Source organism: Nerophis lumbriciformis, linkage group LG10 (genome assembly GCF_033978685.3).
Source record: "Nerophis lumbriciformis linkage group LG10, RoL_Nlum_v2.1, whole genome shotgun sequence".
In the NCBI taxonomy this organism is placed as follows: Eukaryota; Metazoa; Chordata; class Actinopteri; order Syngnathiformes; family Syngnathidae; genus Nerophis; species Nerophis lumbriciformis.
The window spans coordinates 46,773,192-46,796,023 of NC_084557.2; the positions used below are offsets into that span (position 1 = coordinate 46,773,192).

Consider the following 22,832-nt stretch of genomic DNA (forward strand, 5'->3'; position numbering starts at 1 on the left):
CGCACCGTAACACAACATAAACACAACAGAACAAATACCCAGAACCCCTTGCAGCACTAACTCTTCCAGGACGCTACAATATACACCCCTTGCTACCACTTACCCCCCCTCCCACCTCAAACCCCCCCCCCCCCCCCCCCCCAACCCCGCCCACCTCAACCTCCTCATGCTCTCTCAGGGAGAGCATGTCCCAAATTCCAAGCTGCTGTTTTGAGGCATGTTCAAAAAATAATGCATTTTGTGACTTCAATAATAAATATGGCAGTGCCATGTTGGCATTTTTTTCCATAACTTGAGTTGATTTATTTTGGAAAACCTTGTTACATTGTTTAATGCATCCAGCGGGGCATCACAACAAAATTAGGCATAATAATGTGTTAATTCCACAACTGTATATATCGGTATCGCTTGATATCGGAATCGGTAATTAAAAGTTGGACAATATCGGAATATCGGCAAAAAAGCCATTATCGGACATCTCTACTTTTAATGTGTACGGTGAGTTCAAGGACCGCCAAAATTAGTAGGACAAAATGGCGCTGGCCAAATACTGTCATCAGTGACGCATGAACACAAACATATTAAACAGTGGGCTTTCTATCAATTAGGAAGGTTTGTGTCATGTTTGTCCGCCTACACAAACATTATTAAAACAACAAATATATTTTCCCCCTTCTTTTTCCATTCTTGAAAAAGCTCCAGAAAGCCACTAGGGCAATGCTAAAGAGCCGCATGCGGGTCGCTGACCCCTGAGTTAACCTGTAAAAACAATAAAATGAAAAGCTTTTACAGTAAAATACTGGTAGATAAGTCAGCACCTGAATTGACAAACTGTACCACTGTTGTTTTTACGTGAAGCTTTTTGCAACTAAGCTGCCAGGTTTTTACTTTAAAACGGGTGTCAAACTTGTTTTTATTTAGGGCCACATCACAATTAATACATTTAGCCAGAAAGTGCTTTATTATTTATAGCCTTTTGTAGACCACATAAAATAATGTGGCAGGCAACATAAGATGTTGTGGCGCGCAACTTCAAATGATGATTTGGTCGACCACCTAAAACCTAGGTGTCGGATATGGCCCCCCGGGATGATATTTGATTAGTATTTGTCAAGACTTGGTCCTTAGGTTTTGTTTATCCGGAAGGCAACGGAAAGTTGGCTCGGGCGAGACGGGAATGTGAGTACACGATTTATTAAACACTATCAAAAAAGAACAAACGAAAGGCGCACACGAGGGCGGAGGTAAAAAACTTGGCTAATGAAAACAAAAGACTTGCACAAAGGCAAAAGACTATGAACAAGAAACAAAAACTTACTTGGCATGGAACTGTGAACGTGGCATGAAGAAGCGTGATCATAAAGTGTGATGTTGCCAGAAAGACAGCCTGGCAACTCGAAGCTTAAATAATAGTGACATGATTAGTGAAAACAGGTGCGTGACTCAAAACGTGAAACAGGTGCGTGACGTGACAGGTGAAAACTAATGGTTGCTATGGTGACAAAACAAGAGAGTGAAACCAGGAACTAAAACGCGTCCAAAAAACAAACAGCACATGGCCAAACAAAAACATGATCAACACAGACATGACAGTATTAGAAGCGGCCCGCAGGCCACGGCCGCCTGCTGCTGTTTTGCACGCACCAATACTCCATCAGTGTTGGCGCTAGGAATTTTCAAAATGGGGTCCCAAGGACCCCATCAAGTCATTAAAATGGAGTCCCACAGTAAATTTTTGGGGTCCCACTTTTTTGTAACCGTTTTGAAAACAAATGATAAATGTATTAGGGGTGTAACGGTACACAAAAATGTCTGTTCAGTACGTACCTCGGTTTAGAGGTCACGGGTCGGTTCATTTTCGGTACAGTAAGAAAACAACAAAATATAAATTTTTTGGTTATTTATTTACCAAATTTGTAAACAATGGCTTTATCCTTTTAACATTGGGAACACTATAATAATTCTGCCCACGTTAATCAACATTAAACTGCCTCAAGTTGTTGCTCAGATTAAATAAAATGACAAAACTTTTCTTCTACATATAAAAAGTGCAACATTAAACAGTTTGAAGTCAACTCATCATGCTTAATTTATTACAGATTTTGGAAGCCTGTAGTTGGTTTTTATTATGTAAATGTTATATTTTTTATCAAAATGTGATGGCAGGGACCCTGCCATTCAAAACTAGGCTGCTCCATTACTAATGATTAATGTAACTATTGCTGAAAAAATAGTACAGTAGCAATAGGAGAGACTATTCATCCCTGAACATCATGGAGTTCATGTAGGCTTAATGATGCACTTACATTATTATATCAACTATCAGAGATAGTGGATAAAGCCATTGTTTACAAATTTGGTAAATAAATAACCAAAAAAAATGTATTTTCTTGTTTTCTTACTGTACCGAAAATGAACTGAACCGTGACCTCTAAACCGAGGTACGTACCGAACCGACATTTTTGTGTACCGTTACACCCCTAGTAGAGAGAGTGTTTTGCATTTTGCCATCATCCCTTGTAACCCTTTTTTAATGTTGATTGGACGTTTTATATACTATCCACAAAGTTCAATGAGCAGCTTGTGTTATGTGTGACCATATTTATTGAATTTTTGTACCGTTTGATTTTTTGCTCTCTGCTCTGTGACAAGGGAAGGTTGTTTGGATTGGGTCATACAAGTGTATGATGCGCTTTTTTTGCTTAAAAAGTACAATTAAAGGCAGATATACTTTTGTTGGCCACCAGATGGCGACTAAATCGCAGCAATCAGACCACTGGATATTTATATATGACATGGATACACCGTTCCCTGTCTAATTGTGTATTGAACCGTGCCATCCTGCCGGCCGGCCACATTTAGCCAGCGGGCTGTAGTTTGGACACCCCTGATGTAGTGTAATGACCTGCTTATGTCATAATGTTCAGAATTCTGGCGTTCATGTATGCATCTTACTGTGAGTGTGATTGGTGGATAAAAAGGAAGTGTTGTGGAGCATACTTGCCAACCTTCCCGATTTTTCCGGTAGACTCCCGAATTTCGGTGCCCTTCCGGAAAATCTCCCGGGGCAACCATTCTCCAGAATTTTTCCCGATTTTCACCCAGACAACAATATTGAGAGTGTGCCGTGATGGTACTGCCTTTAAAGGGGAACATAATCACAATTTCAGGATGGTTAAAACCATTAAAAATCAGTTCCCAGGGGCTTATTATATTTTTCGAAGTTTTTTTCAAAATTTTACCCATCACGCAATATCCCTAAAAAAAGCTTCAAAGTGCCTGATTTTAACCATCGTTATAAACACCCGTCCGTTTTCCTGTGACGTCACATAGTGAAGCCAACACAAACAAACATGGCGGAAAGAACAGCAAGCTATAGCGACATTAGCTCGGATTCAGACTCGGATTTCAGCGGCTTAAGCGATTCAACAGATTTTGAATATATTGAAACGGATGGTTGTAGTGTGGAGGCAGGTAGCGAAAACGAAATTGAAGAAGAAACTGAAGCTATTGAGCCATATCGGTTTGAACCGTATGCAAGCGAAACCGACGAAAACGACACGACAGCCAGCGACACGGGAGAAAGCGAGGACGAATTCGGCGATCGCCTTCTAACCAACGATTGGTATGTGTTTGTTTGGCATTAAAGGAAACTAACAACTATGAACTAGGTTTACAGCATATGAAATACATTTGGCAACAACATGCACTTTGAGAGTGCAGACAGCCCAGTTTTCATCAATTAATATATTCTGTAGACATACCCTCATCCGCTCTCTTTTCCTGAAAGCTGATCTGTCCAGTTTTGGAGTTGATGTCAGCAGGCCAGGGAAGCTAGGGTCGATATTCTTCTCTTGATCATCTTCGGTGGCATAAGGGACGGTGTGAGCCAAGACATCCAGGGGGTTTAGCTCGCTCGTCTGCGGGAACAAACTGCCGCCATTGCTTGCCGTGCTACCGAGGTCCTTTGTCCCTGAATTGCTCACACACTCCGGCAGATTCAATGGGGGTCTGGCGGCAGATTTCTTTGACTTTATCGTTGGAAATGCATCTGCTTTGAGTGTCGCAGGATATCCACACATTCTTGCCATCTCTGTCGTAGCATAGCTTTCGTCGGTAAAGTGTGCGGAACAAACGTCCAATTTCTTGCCACTTTCGCATCTTTGGGCCACTGGTGCAACTTGAATCCGTCCCTGTTCGTGTTGTTACACCCTCCGACAACACACCGACGAGGCATGATGTCTCCAAGGTACGGAAAACAGTCGAAAAAACGGAAAATAACAGAGCTGATTTGACTCGGTGTTTGAGAAAATGGCGGATTGCTTCCCGATGTGACGTCACATTGTGACGTCATCGCTCCGAGAGCGAATATTAGAAAGGCGTTTAATTCGCCAAAATTCACCCATTTAGAGTTCGGAAATCGGTTAAAAAAATATATGGTCTTTTTTCTGCAATATCAAGGTATATATTGACACTTGGAGTCCACATCTCTAATGACTTCTCCTGGACAGTCAACACCACATCAATCATCAAGAAGGCTCAGCAGCGGCTACACTTCCTTAGAGTCCTCGGGAAGTACAACCTGAAGCCTGACCTGCTGCTGACCTTCTACCGCTCGTCCATCGAGAGCCTGCTGACCTACTGTATTACGGTATGGTACGGCAGCTGCACTGCAGCAGACAGGGAGAGGCTGCAAAGAGTGGTCAAGACGGCTCAGAAGATCATCGGCCGCCCTCTCCCCTCTCTGACGGACATCTACACCTCCCGCTGCCTCAACAGAGCCAGTGCCATCATCAAAGACAGCACCCACCCTGGCTCTGACCTGTTCCACCTGCTTCCCTCTGGGAAGCGCTACAGGTGCATTAAAACCAAAACAAACAGGCTAAAGAACAGCTTCTTCCCCAGGGCCATAACCATCCTGAACGGACTGCCCCATTGTCCCTCATAACTGCCTTGTCTTCGGTGCAATAACCCATTCCACCAACCACCCTGTTTTTGTTTTGTTTTTTCATGTATATATTCATTTCACACCATATTCATTGCACTTCTACATTTTTTAAATTTTTATATATTTGCACATTGTTTTTCTAGCATGCACACATCGCACTGTATGGAATGGCCTCAATCTCGTTACCTTGCGTAATGACAATAAAGCTGATTCTGATTCTGATTCTGATTCTTACATAGGTCTGAGGATAATGTTCCCCTTTAATGTCCTCTACAACCTGTCGTTGCACTCGCTTTTACTCCATACAAACAGCGTGCCGACCCAGTCACATGTTGTATGCGGCTTTTACAGACACACGTAAGCGACTGCAATGCATACTTGATCTGAAGGTGGCCGTATAAACAACTTTAACACTGTTAAAAATATGCGCCACACTGTGAGCCCACACCAAACAAGAATGACAAACACATTTCGAGAGAACATCCGCACCGTAACACAACATAAACACAGCAGAACAAATACCCAGAATCCCTAACTCTTCCAGGCTACATTATACACCCACGCTACCACCAAACCCCACCCCCTCAACTCCCGAATTTAGAGGTCTCAAGGTTGGCAAGTATGTTATGGAGAGCGACAGAGAAAGGGTGTGTGAGCGTTTGGAACTGAGCACTGCTTTTAATGTGTTAATGATGTGCCTTTGTCGAGTACTACATTACTTACAATGTGTTGCTTGCCTAGTAGCTAAGTGAGCATTCATTCAGCACATAAATGAGGCACTGATAGCTACTTCCAGGAGTTGTAAACTGCCGTCCTGTGCTCCATGCTCTCAGGCTGCAGCTATCAAAGACTTCCAGGCATTACATGCTCACGCCGTGCGCCAAGGTCTGTTTCGATCCCGGCCCGCCTTCTTCCTGGCCCATCTGGCTCACATCCTGCTGCTGGAAGTTCTGGCCTGGACGCTGGTGTGGATCTGGGGCACCAGTTGGCCCCTGACGCTGCTTTGTGCCGTCCTGCTGGCAATTGCACAGGTGACCGCAGGAATCTGATCTTGCTGAATAATATACAGTCATGTAAAAATGGTGTCTTAATTGTGTGAAAATACTGTATGTCGAAACATGCAACGACTGTGTTGCCTGTGCTAGTATTTTTTCTGACATCACATGTAGGCGCTTGTCCTAAAGTTAGACATCATGTTGATTACATTTCTTCTACAAACCCCGTTTCCATATGAGTTGGGAAATTGTGTTAGATGTAAATATAAACGGAATACAATGATTTGTAAATCCTTTTCAACCCATATTCAATTGAATGATATTTGATGTTCAAACTCATGAACTTTGTTTTTTTTTTTGCAAATAATAATTAACTTAGAATTTCATGACTGCAACACGTGCCAAAGTAGTTGGGAAAGGCCATGTTCACCACTGTGTTACATGGCCTTTCCTTTTAACAACACTCAATATACAATTGGGAACTGAGGAAACTAATTGTTGAAGCTTTAAAGTTAAAGTTAAAGTACCAATGATTGTCACACACACACTAGGTGTGGTGAAATGTGTCCTCTGCATTTGACCCATCCCCTTGTTCACCCCCTGGGAGGTGAGGGGAGCAGTGGGCAGCAGCTGTGCCGCGCCCGGGAATAATTTTTGGTGATTTAACCCCCAATTCCAACCCTTGATACTGAGTGCCAAGCAGGGAGGTAATGGGTCCCATTTTTATAGTCTTTGGTATGACTCGGCCGGGGTTTGAACTCACAACCTACCGATCTCAGGGCGGACACTCTAACCACTAGGCCACTGAGTAAAATTATTAAAAAGTAAAATTATTTCCCATTTCTTGTTTTATGTAGAGCTTCAGTCGTTCAACAGTCCGGGGTCTCCGCTGTCGTATTTTACGCTTCATAATGCGCCACACATTTTCGATGGGAGACAGGTCTGGACTGCAGGCGGGACCAGGAAAGTACCCGCACTCTTTTTTTACGAAGCCACGCTGTTGTAACACGTGCTGAATGTGGCTTGGCATTGTCTTGCTGAAATAAGCAGGGGCGTCCATGAAAAAGAAGGCGCTTAGATGGCAGCATATGTGTTATGTAATGTCAAAGGGAAGGAGGCGACACCAAGGCAGAACTGCGGTTTAGAAGGTTTATTTAAACCTTTGATGAATGTGTGGGGTGTGTATGCTACCACTAGTGAATGAATGCGGACGATGTGTGGAATTAACAATGTGATATTTACCAGTGGGTGTTGTCGGTGCGTGTTGAGTGAATCTTTCACCAAATCCAAGGGGGAAGGCAAAGAGGCAGTCAGCGGGGAGGCAAGCAGTCGAGGGCAGGAGAGAGGCAACGATGTCAATGTCCAGGCAGTGGTCAAGGATCGAGGGAGGCAAGCAAATATCCGGGAGGGAGTTGTGAGGCAAGACACGAACTCGGGTAACAGGGAAGACACTGTAGAAGACACAAAGGACATCAATAAGGAACGAGGAAGAGCACAAAGAAGGCGAGCAAGGAACGAGGGAGGGGTGCCAGACGTGTTGCTTACTCAGGGGAGATTGGCTACGTTCTGGCGAAGGTCTCCTGGGTCCACTGGCTTTTATGCCGCTCCCTCTCGTCAAGTCCAGGTGTGCTGATGCACAATTGTTTGCAGCCTTGTTGCTGCGTGGGTGGGGCGTGTCCAGACGAGCAGCCCAAGGAGGAACTCTGACAAACACTTGCAGGAGGAATGCGGGTACGAGTCTGTGCCGTGACAATATGTTGTTCCAAAACCTGTATGTACATTTCAGCATTAATGGTGCCTTCACAGATGTGTAAGTTACCCATGCCTTGGGCACTAATACACCCCCATACCATCACACATGCTGGCTTTTGAACTTTGCGTCGATAACAGTCTGGATGGTTCGCTTCCTCTTTGGTCCGGATGACACGATGTCGAATATTTCCAAAAACAATTTGAAATGTGGACTCGTCAGACCACAGAACACTTTTCCACTTTGCATGAGTCCATCTTAGATGATCTCGGGCCCATAGAAGCCGGCGGCGTTTCTGGGTGTTGTTGATAAATGGCTTTCGCTTTGCATAGTAGAGCTTTAACTTGCACTTACAGATGTAGCGACCAACTGTATTTAGTGACAGTGGTTTTCTGAAGAGTTCCTGAGCCCATGTGGTGATATCCTTTAGAGATTGATGTCGGTTTGAGGGATCGAAGGTCACGGTTTCCAGCCATGCCGCTTACGTGGAGTGATTTCTCCAGATTCTCTGAACCTTTTGATGAAATTATGGACCGTAGATGTTGAAATCCCTAAATTTCTTGCAATTGCACTTTGAGAAACGTTGTTCTTAAACTGTTTGACTATTTGCTCACGCAGTCGTGGACAAAGGGGTGTACCTCGCCCCATCCTTTCTTGTGAAAGACCGAGCATTTTTCGGGAAGCTGTTTTTATACCCAATCATGGCACCCACCTGTTCCCAATTAGCCTGCACACCTGTGTGATGTTCCAAATAAGTGTTTGATGAGCATTCCTCAACTTTATCAGTATTTATTGCCACCTTTCCCAACTTCTTTGTCACGTGTTGCTGGCATCAAATTCTAAAGTTAATGATTATTTGCAACAAAAAAAAAAAATGTTAATGAGTTTGAACATCAAATATGTTGTCTTTGTAGCATATTCAACTGAATATGGGTTGAAAATGATTTGCAAATCATTGTATTCCGTATATATTTACATCTAACACAATTTCCCAACTCATATGGAAACGGGGTTTGTATTTTCCCCACACAGCTAAATGCGCTCTACTAAACAACTGATGGTAACTTTAGGGTGTTTAGCCAAAATACCACACAATTTGGACACGCAATAACGTTTTTTAGTGGAGATTGTGCTCAAAATGCTTTGGAAGACTATTAAGAACCCAGTGAAGGCCTTTTTTTTTGTTATGTCGCTTTATGCAACACTCAATTGTGTCTTTATTGTCTGCACTCCAAGTCCCAAACAGGATGGTTGCAGCATGACTTTGGTCACCTGTCTGTTTTCAAAACGTCCAAATGGAATCACATCCTCCACAAGTTTCTTATTGGACACTTAAAGGTAATACACCTCCTCTTACTAATCAAATGAGCAAAATTAAATTGCTGTTTTTTTCCACCATAGGGAGCTTCTGCTAATTGGTGGAATCATCGCCATTTCCAGCATCACGCCAAACCCAACGTCTTTAGTAAGGACCCTGATGTCAACATGCTGCGCTTCTTTGTTATTGGAGCCACTCAGCCTGTGGAGGCAAGCTTAACATACATGTCCATATACAGTACAGGGACAAACCTTAACACACACTTTATGTACTGCAGAATACCGAACCTTAACATACAGTTTAGGTACAATAATAAACCCTAATATACAGTTTAGGTACAAAAACAAACCTCAACATACAGTTCATATACAATAACGAACCTTAACATACAGTTCATATACAATAATGAACCTTAACATACAGTTTATGTACAATACGAAACCTTAACATACAGTTCAGATACAATAACAAAACTTAACATACAGTTAATGTACAATAACAAAGCTTAACATAAAGTTTATGTACAATAACAAACTTCAACATACAGTTTATGTACAATAATATACCTTAACATACAGTTTATGTACAATAAGAAACCTAAACAAACAGTTTATGTACAATAACAAACCTAAACAAACAGTTTATGTACAATTACAAATCTCAACATACAGTTTATGTACAATACAGAATCTTAACAAACAGATTATGTCCAATAACAAACCTCAACATAGTGTTCATATACAATAACGAACCTTAACAAACAGTTTATGTCCAATAATGAACCTTGACATACCGTTTATGTACAATAACAAATCTTAACATACAGGTCATATACAATAACGAACCTTAACATAGATTTTATGTACAATAACAAACCTTAACATACAGTTTATGTACAATAATGAACCTTAACATACAGTTTATGTACAATACCGAATCTTAACAAACAGATTATGTCCAATAACATACCTCAACATACAGTTCATATAATATAACGAACCTTAACAAACAGTTTATGTACAATAACAAACCTCAACATACAGTTCATATACAATAACAAACCTTAACATACAGTTAATGTACAATAATGAACCTTAACATACAGTTTATGTACAATAACAAATCTTAACATACAGGTCATATACAATAACGAACCTTAACATGCATTGTATGTACGATAATGAACCTTAACATACAGTTTATGTACAATACCAAACCTTAACATACAGTTTATGTACAATAATGAACCTTAACATACAGTTTATGTACAATAATGAACCTTAACATACAGTTTATGTACAACAATGAACCTTAACATACAGTTTATGTACAATAACAAATCTTAACATACAGGTCATATACAATAACGAACCTTAACATGCATTGTATGTACGATAATGAACCTTAACATACAGTTTATGTACAATAACAAATCTTAACCTACAGGTCATATACAATAACGAACCTTAACATACATTTGATGTACAATACCAAACCTTAACATACAGTTTATGTACAACAATGAACCTTAACATACAGTTTATGTACTATAACAAATCTTAACATACAGGTCATATACAATAACGAACCTTAACATACATTTGATGTACAATACCAAACCTTAACATACAGTTTATGTACAATAATGAACCTTAACATACAGTTTATGTACAATAACACATCTTAACATACAGGTCATATACAATAACAAACCTTAACATACAGTTTATGTACAATAATGAACCTTACCATACAGTTTATGTACAATAATGAACCTTAACATACAGTTTATGTACAATAATGAACCTTAACATACAGTTGATGTACAATAATGAACCTTAACATACAGTTTATGTACAATAACGAACCTTAACATACAGTTTATGTACAATAACAAACCTTAACATACAGTTTATGTACAATAATGAACCTTAACATACAGTTGATGTACAATAATGAACCTTAACATACAGTTTATGTACAATAACGAACCTTAACATACAGTTTATGTACAATACCGAACCTTAACATACATTTTATGTACAATAACAAACCTTAACATACAGTTTATGTACAATAACGAACCTTAACATACAGTTTATGTACAATAATGAACCTTAACATACAGTTTATGTACAATAACAAATCTTAACATACAGGTCATATACAATAATGAACCTTAACATACAGGTTATGTACAATAATGAACCTTAACATACAGTTTATGTACAATAATGAACCTTAACATACAGTTTATGTACAATAATGAACCTTAACATTCAGTTTATGTACAATAACAAATCTTAACATACAGGTCATGTACAAAAACGAACCTTAACATACATTTTATGTACAATAACAAACCTTAACATACAGTTTATGTACAATAACGAACCTTAACATACAGTTTATGTACAATAATGAACCTTAACATACAGTTTATGTACAATAACACATCTTAACATACAGTTCATATACAATAACAAACCTTAACATACAGTTTATGTACAATAACAAATCTTAATATACAGGTCATATACAATAACGAACCTTAACATACAGTTTATGTACAATAATGAACCTTAACATACATTGTATGTACAATAACAAACCTTAGCATACAGTTTATGTACAATAATGAACCTTAACATATAGTTTATGTAAAATAACAAATCTTAACATACAGGTCATATACAATAATGAACCTTAACATACAGTTTATGTACAATAATGAACCTTAACATACATTTGATGTACAATAACAAACCTTAACATACAGTTTATGTACAATAAAGTACCTTAACATACAGTTTATGTACAATAACAAATCTTAACATACAGTTCATATACAATAACGAACCTTAACATACAGTTTATGTAAAATAATGAACCTTAACATATAGTTTATGTACAATAACAAATCTTAACATACGGTCATATACAAGAATGAACCATAACATACATTTTATGTACAATAACAAACCTTAGCATACAGTTTATGTACAATAAAGAACCTTAACATACAGTTTATGTACAATAACAAATCTTAACATACAGTTCATATACAATAACGAACCTTAACATACAGTTTATGTACAATAATGAACCTTAACATATAGTTTATGTACAATAACAAATCTTAACATACAGGTCATATACAAGATTGAACCATAACATACATTTTATGTACAATAACAAACCTTAGCATACAGTTTATGTACAATAATGAACCTTAACATATAGTTTATGTACAATAACACATCTTAACATACAGGTCATATACAATAACGAACCTTAACATACAGTTTATGTACAATAATGAACCTTAACATACATTTGATGTACAATAAAAAACCTTAACATACAGTTTATGTACAATAATGAACCTTAACATATAGTTTATGTACAATAACAAATCTTAACATACAGGTCATATACAATAACGAACCTTAACATACATTTTATGTACAATAACAAACCTTAACATACAGTTTATGTACAATAATGAACCTTAACATACAGTTTATGTACAATAACAAATCTTAAAATACAGGTCATATACAATAACGAACCTTAACATACAGTTTATGTACAAAAACAAACCTTAACATACAGTTTATGTACAATAATGAACCTTAACATACAGTTTAAGTACATTAACAAACCTTAACATACAGTTTATGAACAATAATGAGCCTTAACATACAGTTAATATACAATAACGAACCTTTATATATATATATATATATATATATATATATATATATATATATATATATATATATATATATATATATATATCTATATATATATATATATATATATATATATATATATATATATATATATATATATATATATATATACAATATAGCATACTTAAACATACAATATATATATATACAATAACACAATTTAACATACAATTTATATACAATAACACACTTTAACACACACTTTATATTCGATGACACATGTCCAACATCTTACTAACTCAACACTCCTGTCTTCTACAGTACGGCACCAAAAAGGTCAAACGTATGCCCTACAACCATCAGCACCTATACTTTTTCTTGGGTATGTGCTTCGTTTCTTTTCTACTGCAACTTAGTCATCCATAGTGAATGAACCAATGACACCTTTTCTGTTTCAGTTGGACCTCCGCTGCTAATTCCAGTTTATTTCCACATTCAAATAATGCATGGTATGATATCTCGACGTGACTGGGTGGTAAGATACTGATTATTTGTGTTTCACATGTTCTACTGTATACTAGGAAAGTTACTTATTGTCTCTTCAAATTTGTTTTAAATTCTTTTTTGATTACTAAAGTTAATTATTTTGCTAAAGTTCATTTGTTTTTATATTAGCTTAGTTATCTTATTAGCACCTTAGTGAGTTCGATAGGACACGACGTCCTCAGTTTCCAAAAACAATTTGAAATGTGGACTCGTCAGACCACAGAACACTTTTCCACTTTGCATTAGTCCGTCTTACATGAGCTCGGGCCCAGCAAAGCCTGCGCCGTTTCTGGGTGTTGTTGATAAACGGCGTTCGCTTTGCATAATACAGTTTTAACTTGCACTTACAAATGTAGCGACAAACTGTAGTTACTGACAGTGGTTTTCTGCAGTGTTCCTGAGCCCATGTGGTGATATCTTTTACACACTGATGTCATTTTTTGATGCAGTACCGCCTGAGGGAACGAAAGTCCGTAATATCATCGCTTACGTTCAGTGATTTCTCCAGATTCTCTGAGCCTTTTGATGATATTACACAATTGCTCGTTGAGAAATGTTCTTAAACTGTTCGACAATTTGCTCACGCATTTGTTGACAAAGTGGTGACCCTCGCCCCATCCTTGTTTGTGAATGACTGAGCTTTTCATGGAAGCCGCTTTTATACCCAATCATGGCACCCACCTGTTCCCAATTAGCCTGTTCACCTGTGGGATGTTCCAAATAAGTGTTTGATGAGCATTCCTCAACTTTATCAGTATTTATTGCCACTTGTGAAACATGTTGCAGGCATCAAATTCCAAATGAGCTAATATTTGCAAAAAATAACAACGTTTTCCAGTTCGAACATGAAATATCTTGTCTTTGCAGTCTATTCAATTGAATATAAGTTGAAAAGGATTTGCATTTACCATTTACAAAACGTGCCAACTTCACTGGTTTTTTGGGTTTGTAATTTTGTAGGTCCATTCTCACCCTAGTTAGCCTTTTAGCTCATCTGTACATTGGTTATTAGCTAATTAACTTCTACGTTTCCTCCTTATAATCTGTGTTAACATATTAGCACATTAATGCGTTCGTTAGCTATTTTTCTTATTTGCACCTTTGTTAATTATCTCATTAGCATGTTAGTTAATTAGCTTATTAGCATTTGTTTTTACTTATTTGGCTCATTTTCAATCTGGTTCGTGGTTTCATTGGCATGTTAGCTCATGTTCACACTCGTTTTAGTTAGAGATGTCCGATAATATCGGCCGATGAATGCTTTAAAATGCAATATCGGAAATTGTCGGTATCGGTTTCAAAAAGTAAAATTTATGACTTTTTAAAACGCCGCTGTGTACACGGACGTAGGGAGAAGTACAGAGCGCCAATAAACCTTAAAGGCACCGCCTTTACGTGCCGGCCCAGTCACATAATATCTACGACTTTTCACACACACAAGTGAATGCAAAGCATACTTGGTCAACAGCCATACAGGTCACACTGAGGATGGCCATATAAACAACTTTAACACTGTTACAAATTTGCGCCACACTGTGAACCCACACCAAACAAGAATGACAAACACATTTCGGGAGAACATCCGCACCGTAACACAACATAAACACAACAGAACAAATACCCAGAATCCCTTGCAGCACTAACTCTTCCGGGACGCTACAATATACACCTCGTTGAGTTGATTTATTTTGGAAAACCTTGTTACATTGTTTAATGCATCCAGCGGGGCATCACAACAAAATTAGGCATAATATTGTTGTTAATTCCACGACTGTATATAACGGTATCGGTTGATATCGTAATCGGTAATTAAGAGTTGGACTATATCGGAATATATCGGCAAAAAAAGCCATTATCAGACATCTCTAGTTTTAGTTTATTAGTGCATTATAGCCTAGGGATGCCAACCGTCCCTTGATAAATGAAATTGTCCCATATTTAGAAACAAAAGTATTGAGCTGTCAAGGAACACACTTTGTCCCGTATTTATTTCAACTGTGAAAATTAAAAATAGTGTGTAAAATATCAATAGATTCTTTCGAATGACAATAGCTTCACAAGTCTGCCACAGACTAAGCCAGGTGCCGGCAACCCAGAATGTTAAAAGAGCCATATTGGACCAAAAATACCTAAAAAAAATTAAAAGCCTTATATAAGTCTTATAATGAAGGCAATACACGATGTAAGTGTTTATATTAGCTATTAACTATCAAAATGACTATGTTTCGAAGGCTGGCGCAAATATTTTTGACAGAAATGTTGAAATGTAATATTTATTCTACACATTTTTGTAACATTGGAAAACATTAGTAAAACAGAGGCTTCTCAGAGGGTGAGATATCTCCTGGAAATGACTGTCTTAGAATGGCCAAAGGTATAAATGTGTGTGTCCAAGGTAAAGGAAACAGCAGGCTGTCTTCTTCTACTGGATTTATTACAATCTTTGGCAAGCTGGGTAACGTTTGCTGTGGTCTGGAACAACATGTCACACAAACAACTATCAGACATGCAGCCAATATTACATACAAATAATGTGTCACGAGACATGCAAATATAAATTAAATACAGTGCGGACATACGTAAAGGATATCAAATGAGCTCAAATATACCTACAAACGAGGCATAATGATGCAATATGTACATACAGCTAGCCTAAATAGCCTGTTAGCATCGATTAGCTTGCAGTCATGCAGTGACCAAATATACCTGATTAGCACTCCATAACAATAACCAGAGGTGGGTAGTAACGCGCTACATTTACTCCGTTACATCTACTTGAGTAACTTTTGGGATAAATTGTACCCTTAAGAGTAGTTTTAATGCAACATACTTTTACTTTTACTTGAGTATATTTATAGAGAAGAAACGCTACTTTTACTCCGCTACTTTTATCTACATTCAGCTCGCTACTCGCTACTAATTTTTATCGATCTGTTAATGCACGCTTTGTTTGTTTTGGTACCTCAATAGTGCCTGCGTTTCAACAAATACAGTCACTGGTGACGTTCACTACGTTCCACCAATCAGATGCAGTCACTGGTAACGTTGGACCAATCAAACAGAGCCAGGGGTCACATGACCGGACTTAAACAAGTTGAAAAACGTATTCGGGTGTTACCATTTAGTGGTCAATTGTACGGAATATGTACTGTACTGTGCAATCTACTAATAAAAGTTTCAATCAATCAATCAATCAATCAAAAGCGTGAAGGATTTTTTCAACCGTACATCCCGTCAAAAGCCTAAAGACTGACTGCACAGTTCCTGTCTTCACAATAAAAGTGCCGCTCCATCGCGCCTGCGCTTTCAAAATAAGAGTCTCCGAAAGCCAGCGCAAACAAGCTAGCAAGCTACGGATTTTGCCGCCAATGTATTTCTTGTAAAGTGTCTTAAAACGAATATGGAAGCTGGACAAATAAGATGCCAAAAACCAACCACTTTCATGTGGTATTAGACAGAAAGGAGGAACTTTTTTTCTCCTCCATTTGAAAACATGGACGTTATCATCACTACTGTCTGATTACAATCAATGCAAGTCATCAGAATCAGGTAATACACCAACTTATATTCTTGTCTTCATGAAAGAAAGGAATCTATATGTGTTAAACATGCATGTATATTCATTAAAACACCTTTAACATGTAAACAAAAACGGCAAAATAAATAAATACAAATTATATACTGTATATATCAATGTATGTATATATATATGTGTGTATATATTTATATATATGTGTGTATATATATATATATGTGTGTGTGTATATATATATACACACACATATATATATATATATATATATATATATATATATATATATATATATATATATATATATATATATGTATATATGTGTGTGTGTATATGTTACTCATCAGTTACTCAGTACTTGAGTAGTTTTTTCACAACATACTTTTTACTTTTACTCAAGTAAATATTTGGGTGACTACTCCTTACTTTTACTTGAGTAATAAATCTCTAAAGTAACAGTACTCTTACTTGAGTACAATTTCTGGCTACTCTACCCACCTCTGACAATAACATACACAAAGCTCACGTTTGTGCATTCACGCACAGCATAAAACGTTTGTTGGACAAAATGAGACAAAGAAGGAGTGGCATAAAACACATTTCACTGTGGCAGCGTCTGAGAAAGTTGTACATGTAAGCAAACTACAATGACCGCCAAAATTAGTAGGACAAAACGGCGGTCGCCAAATCCTCTCATCAATGAAGCATGTGTAACATAAACAGTGGGATTTCTAACAATTAGGGAGGTTTGTGTCATATTTGCTCTCTTACAGAAACAATATTAAAACCAAAATTATATTTTTTTCCACCATCTTTTCCATTTTCATACAATTTTTAAAAAAGCTCCAGGGAGCCACTAGGGCGGCGCTAAAGAGCGTCAGCCAACTTGCTACAATTATCTGACTAGCTTCTGGTAATCACTCTGCACATGTGACTTTTTACCACAGTGACAGTTTTTTTTTTTTTTTTTTTTAAATGAAACATTGGGGCAGTTCGGAGGGTTTTTTTTTTGTGTCCAACAGGGAGCCTTCATGTGGCTATCACTGCAATGAAATACAAACCCCGTCTCCATATGAGTTGGGAAATTGTGTTAGATGTAAATATAAACGGAATACAATGATTTGCAAATCCTTTTCAACCCATATTCAGTTGAATGCACTACAAAGACAACATATTTGATTTTTTTTTTGCAAATAATAATTAACTTAGAATTTCATGGCTGCAACACGTGCCAAAGTAGTTGGGAAAGGGCATGTTCACCACTGTGTTACATCACCTTTTCTTTTAACAACACTCAATAAATGATTGGGAACTGAGGAAACTAATTGTTGAAGCTTTGAAAGTGGAATTCTTTCCCATTCTTGCTTGATGTACAGCTTCAGTCGTTCAACAGTCCGGGGTCTCCGCTGTCGTATTTTACGCTTCATAATGCGCCACACATTTTCGATGGGAGACAGGTCTGGACTGCAGGCGGAACCAGGAAAGTACCCGCACTCTTTTTTTACGAAGCCACGCTGTTGTAACACGTGCTGAATGTGGCTTGACATTGTCTTGCTGAAATAAGCAGGGGCGTCCATGAAAAAGACGGCGCTTAGATGGCAGCATATGTTGTTCCAAAACCTGTATGTACCTTTCAGCATTAATGGTGCCTTCACAGATGTGTAAGTTACCCATGCCTTGGGCACTAATGCACCCCCATACCATCACACATGCTGGCTTTTGAACTTTGTGTCGATAACAGTCTGGATGGTTCCCTTCCCCTTTGGTCCGGATGACACGATGTCGAATATTTCCAAAAACAATTTGAAATGTGGACTCGTCAGACCACAGAACACTTTTCCACTTTGCATGAGTCCATCTTAGATGATGTCGGGCCCAGAGAAGCCGGCGGCGTTGCTGGGTGTTGTTGATAAATGGCTTTTGCTTTGCATAGTAGAGCTTTAACTTGCACTTACAGATGTAGCGACAAACTGTATTTAGTGACAGTGGTTTTCTGAAGTGTTCCTGAGCCCATGTGGTGATATCCTTTAGAGATTGATGTCGGTTTTTGATACAGTGCCGTCTGAGGGATCGAAGGTCACGGTCATTCAATGTTGGTTTCCGGCCATGCCGCTTACGTGGAGTGATTTCTCCAGATTCTCTGAACCTTTTGATGATATTATGGACCGTAGATGTTGAAATCCCTAAATTTCTTGCAAATGCACTTTGAGAAACGTTGTTCTTAAACTGTTTGACTATTTGCTCACGCAGTTGTGGACAAAGGGGTGTACCTCGCCCCATCCTTGTGAAAGACTGAGCATTTTTTGGGAAACTGTTTTCATACCCAATCATGGCACCCACCTGTTCCCAATTAGCCTGCACACCTGTGGGATGTTCCAAATAAGTGTTTGATGAGCATTCCTCAACTTTATCAGTATTTATTGCCACCTTTCCCAACTTCTTTGTCACGTGTTGCTGGCATCAAATTCTAAAGTTAATGATTATTTGCAAAAAAAAAAATGTTTATGAGTTTGAACATCAAATATCTTGTCTTTGTAGTGCATTCAATTGAATATGGGTTGAAAAGGATTTGCAAATCATTGTATTCCGTTCATATTTACATCTAACACAATTTCCCAACACATATGGAAACGGGGTTTGTACATGCTATCTGTGTAGTATTTAAAATAGGTTGGTATCATTGAACGCTTGCTAAACAAAGAAACAGAAAGAATAGGTTTCACAGGTATGATTGATTGAAACTTGTATTAGTAGATTGCACTGTACAGTACATATTCCGTACAATTGACCACTAAATGGTAACACCCCAATAAGTTTTTCAACTTGTTTAAGTCGGGGTCCACGTAAATCAATTGATGGTGCAAATATATACTATCATCATAATACAGTCATCACACAAGTTAATCATCAGAGTATATACATTGAATTATTTACATTATTTACAATCCGGGGGGTGGGATGAGGAGGGTTTGGTTGATATCAGCACTTCAGTCATCAACAATTGAGAACAGAGAAACGGACATTGAAACAGTGTAGGTCTGACTTGGTAGGATATGTACAGCAAGTAGTGGACATAGTGAGTTCAGATAGCATAAGGACAAGTATATACACTAGAAATACATTTGATTATTTACATTTGGTTATTTACAATCCGGGGAGGTGGGATGTGGAAGGGGGAGAGTGTTTGTCTAGTGGCCAGTGTGTAAATCGGTCTGTTTAAAATATTTTTGGTCCCATGGGGACCCGCCCCACTATTTTAGAAGGACTGTTTTAAACGTATTATGATAGTTACCTTGTAACCATCATATTAAGCAGTTTTCCCTTTCATTCAGGATATGGCCTGGTCCATGTCTTACTACCTTCGCTACTTCAGCTGCTATGTTCCACTTTATGGTCTTCTTGGCTCAATAGCGCTCGTCATCTTTGTCAGGTAAGTGATGCATTCACTCAATAAGGGTCACACTTATTACATTTTATACCTAGTTAACCCTTGTGTAATGTTCATATTGTTGTTACTCAGCCAGCGTTTGTGGGTCTGATGGACCCATTGCATTTTGTGGCTTTTAATGCCTCACAATCAAACACTTATGTTAAAATACTGAACAGATGTTTATTTTTGATAAGGTAAACATATAAGATGTCTGGGTCCACTGGACCCGGGGCTAAATGAAGTGTGGAAATTGATGTTCTGTGTACCACACACACACACACACACACACACACACACACACACACACACACACACACACACACACACACACACACACACACACACACACACACACACACACACACACAGCAGGCATAGACAGGAGGAAGACAGAGTGTAGGTACACAGAACATCAGAGGGTCAAATGTGCGAGAAAATGAGAGCAGACAGTGTTGACAAACAATGTTGCAACCTTGTGTGGGAACCGCAGATGTTTACCTTATCCAAATAAACATCTGTTCAGTATTTTAACATAAAAGTGTTTGATTGTGAGGCATTAAAAGCCACAAAATGCAACGGGTCCATCAGACCCACAAACGCTGGCTGAGTAACAACAATATGAACGTTGCACAGAAAATTTATCTGCCAGTTTCTGCATCCCACAGAGATTCTTCTTTTGTGTTTCTGCACCTGCGGTTCCCACACAAGGTTGCAACATTGTTTGTCAACACTGTCTGCTCTCATTTTCTCGCACATTTGACCCTCTGATTTTCTGTGTACTGTTGCGTTTTGGACCAGTTGTTCCTCCCAGGGAATTCAAGTCACAAGTCGCTCCCAAGCTCTTTACGACACTTAAAGCTGAGTTGAAAAACCACCAGAGACAGAATAGGTATTTTGTAATATATTTGCAAAGCTTTGCATATATACATTGACACCAGTCCAGCATAGAACATTCAATCGCCCCGCTAATATGGTCTGCCCCCCCGATCAAACCCTCTCCCCTCTTAAATCCCTGGCAGTCATGTCTCTCTAGCCAAAACAAATGCCCATTATCGCTCTTTCTAACATTCCAAAGCTTCAAGGTTAACACACACAGTTTACTTGCAGACAAACAGAAAGAGAACAAATGGAAAAACACGAGCTGTTTTCAAATATGACTATGAAATAAAAGAAGTAACACTTAAATTCAGATATATGTAAATATCTGCCTCCGACAGTACCTACACTCTGTCCTCCTCCTGTCTAGGCCTGTTCTGTGTGTGTGTGTGTGTGTCCAGTGGACCCGGACATCGTATATGTAATAGAAATGTGTAAGGGGGGTGTATGGTGTGTGGTCATTAAATATGTATTCTGATATATGTTCTTCACAGAAAATGAGCCAAAGTCAGTGAGTCTCAGTTTGAAAAATTAATTAATTGTATCATTTTTCTTTTAATAAAAAAATTAAAACGGGTCCCACAGACCCGAACACCACACAAGCCACACTAAATAATTCGGTGTGATTTTGGGGGGTATTTTTTTTTTTTTTTTACAAAAAAATGCAGAAAAAAATCAATATAATTATGCAGGAATATGAGTTTAAATAGATAATAATGTGGACAAGCTGCAATTATTCATTATGTTTATAAACCATTTGGAAGACCCTTTGTCAGCGCTTATTATCCAATCCAATCCCTTCCATCAGTAACGCCCGCATTACTATACAGAAACTCCAGTCAACGTTTTCAATGTTACTGCGTTCTGGCTCGACCTTGGCAAGGTAACATCGAAAACGTGGACTGGATTTTCTGCATAGTAATGCGCATACTTGTCAACCCTCCCGAATTTTCCGGGAGACTCCCGAATTTCAGTGCCTCTCCCGAAAATCTCCCGGGACAACCATTCTCCCGAATTTCTCCCTATTTCCAGCCGGACCTGAGTGAAGACAGCCTGTCGGCACGTTAATACACTGACACACAACATCCGGATTCCCATCATGCATTGCTTCAAAACTACGGCAAGTAGTAATGTTAAAAAAAAAAAACAGAGACGAAGCAGAAGAACGAAGAAAATACAGTCATGGCGACGACGAGTAAGAAGAAGAAGTACGCTTGCGATTTCCAAAATGATTGGAAACAAGAATTTCAGTTCATCCAGGACAGCTCGAAGGGGAAGGGGTATGCTTGGGAGAGATGGAAGATTCCAGACTCTGGTGCATTTGATGAAGGAACTTTTGTGCGTGCCACACAGCAATGCATCGTCAGAGAGGGTGTTCAGCATGGTTAGAAAGATAGTGACAGAGAATAGAACGAGGATGGACAATTCAACCCTAAACTCACTGCTTTCCTGCAAATTAAATGTCACAGATGCTGCCCATACCTATGCTCCTTCAAAGGCTGTGCTACTGTCTGCAAAATTTCAGTGAATTCTAGCTATAAATATACTCCTCCCCCCTTAACCCCGCCCCGCACCCCGGCCCGCACCGCCCACCAAGACCCCGCCCCCCAATCTCCCGAATTTGGAGGTCTCAAGGTTGGCAAGTATGGTAATGCGCATACTTGCCAACCCTACCAAATTTTCCGAAAGACTCCCGAATTTCAGTGCCTCTCCCGAAAATCTCCCGGGACAACCATTCTCCT

The 22,832-nt window shown here is 38.7% G+C and overlaps 1 protein-coding gene across 3 annotated transcripts in view; it reads left to right on the top strand.

Moving 5' to 3' along the window:
• fads2 (fatty acid desaturase 2) overlaps positions 1-22,832 on the top strand; it is a 253,327-nt gene that overhangs the window by 222,904 nt on the left and 7,591 nt on the right. For all 3 annotated transcript variants that reach the window (XM_072913977.1, XM_061969530.2, XM_061969532.2), the window contains exons 4-9: positions 5,782-5,979; positions 8,930-9,031; positions 9,095-9,220; positions 13,028-13,088; positions 13,165-13,241; positions 20,117-20,214. In XM_072913977.1, the coding sequence (XP_072770078.1) occupies positions 5,782-5,979; positions 8,930-9,031; positions 9,095-9,220; positions 13,028-13,088; positions 13,165-13,241; positions 20,117-20,214 (662 nt within the window). The remainder of the gene's footprint in view (positions 1-5,781; positions 5,980-8,929; positions 9,032-9,094; positions 9,221-13,027; positions 13,089-13,164; positions 13,242-20,116; positions 20,215-22,832) is intronic.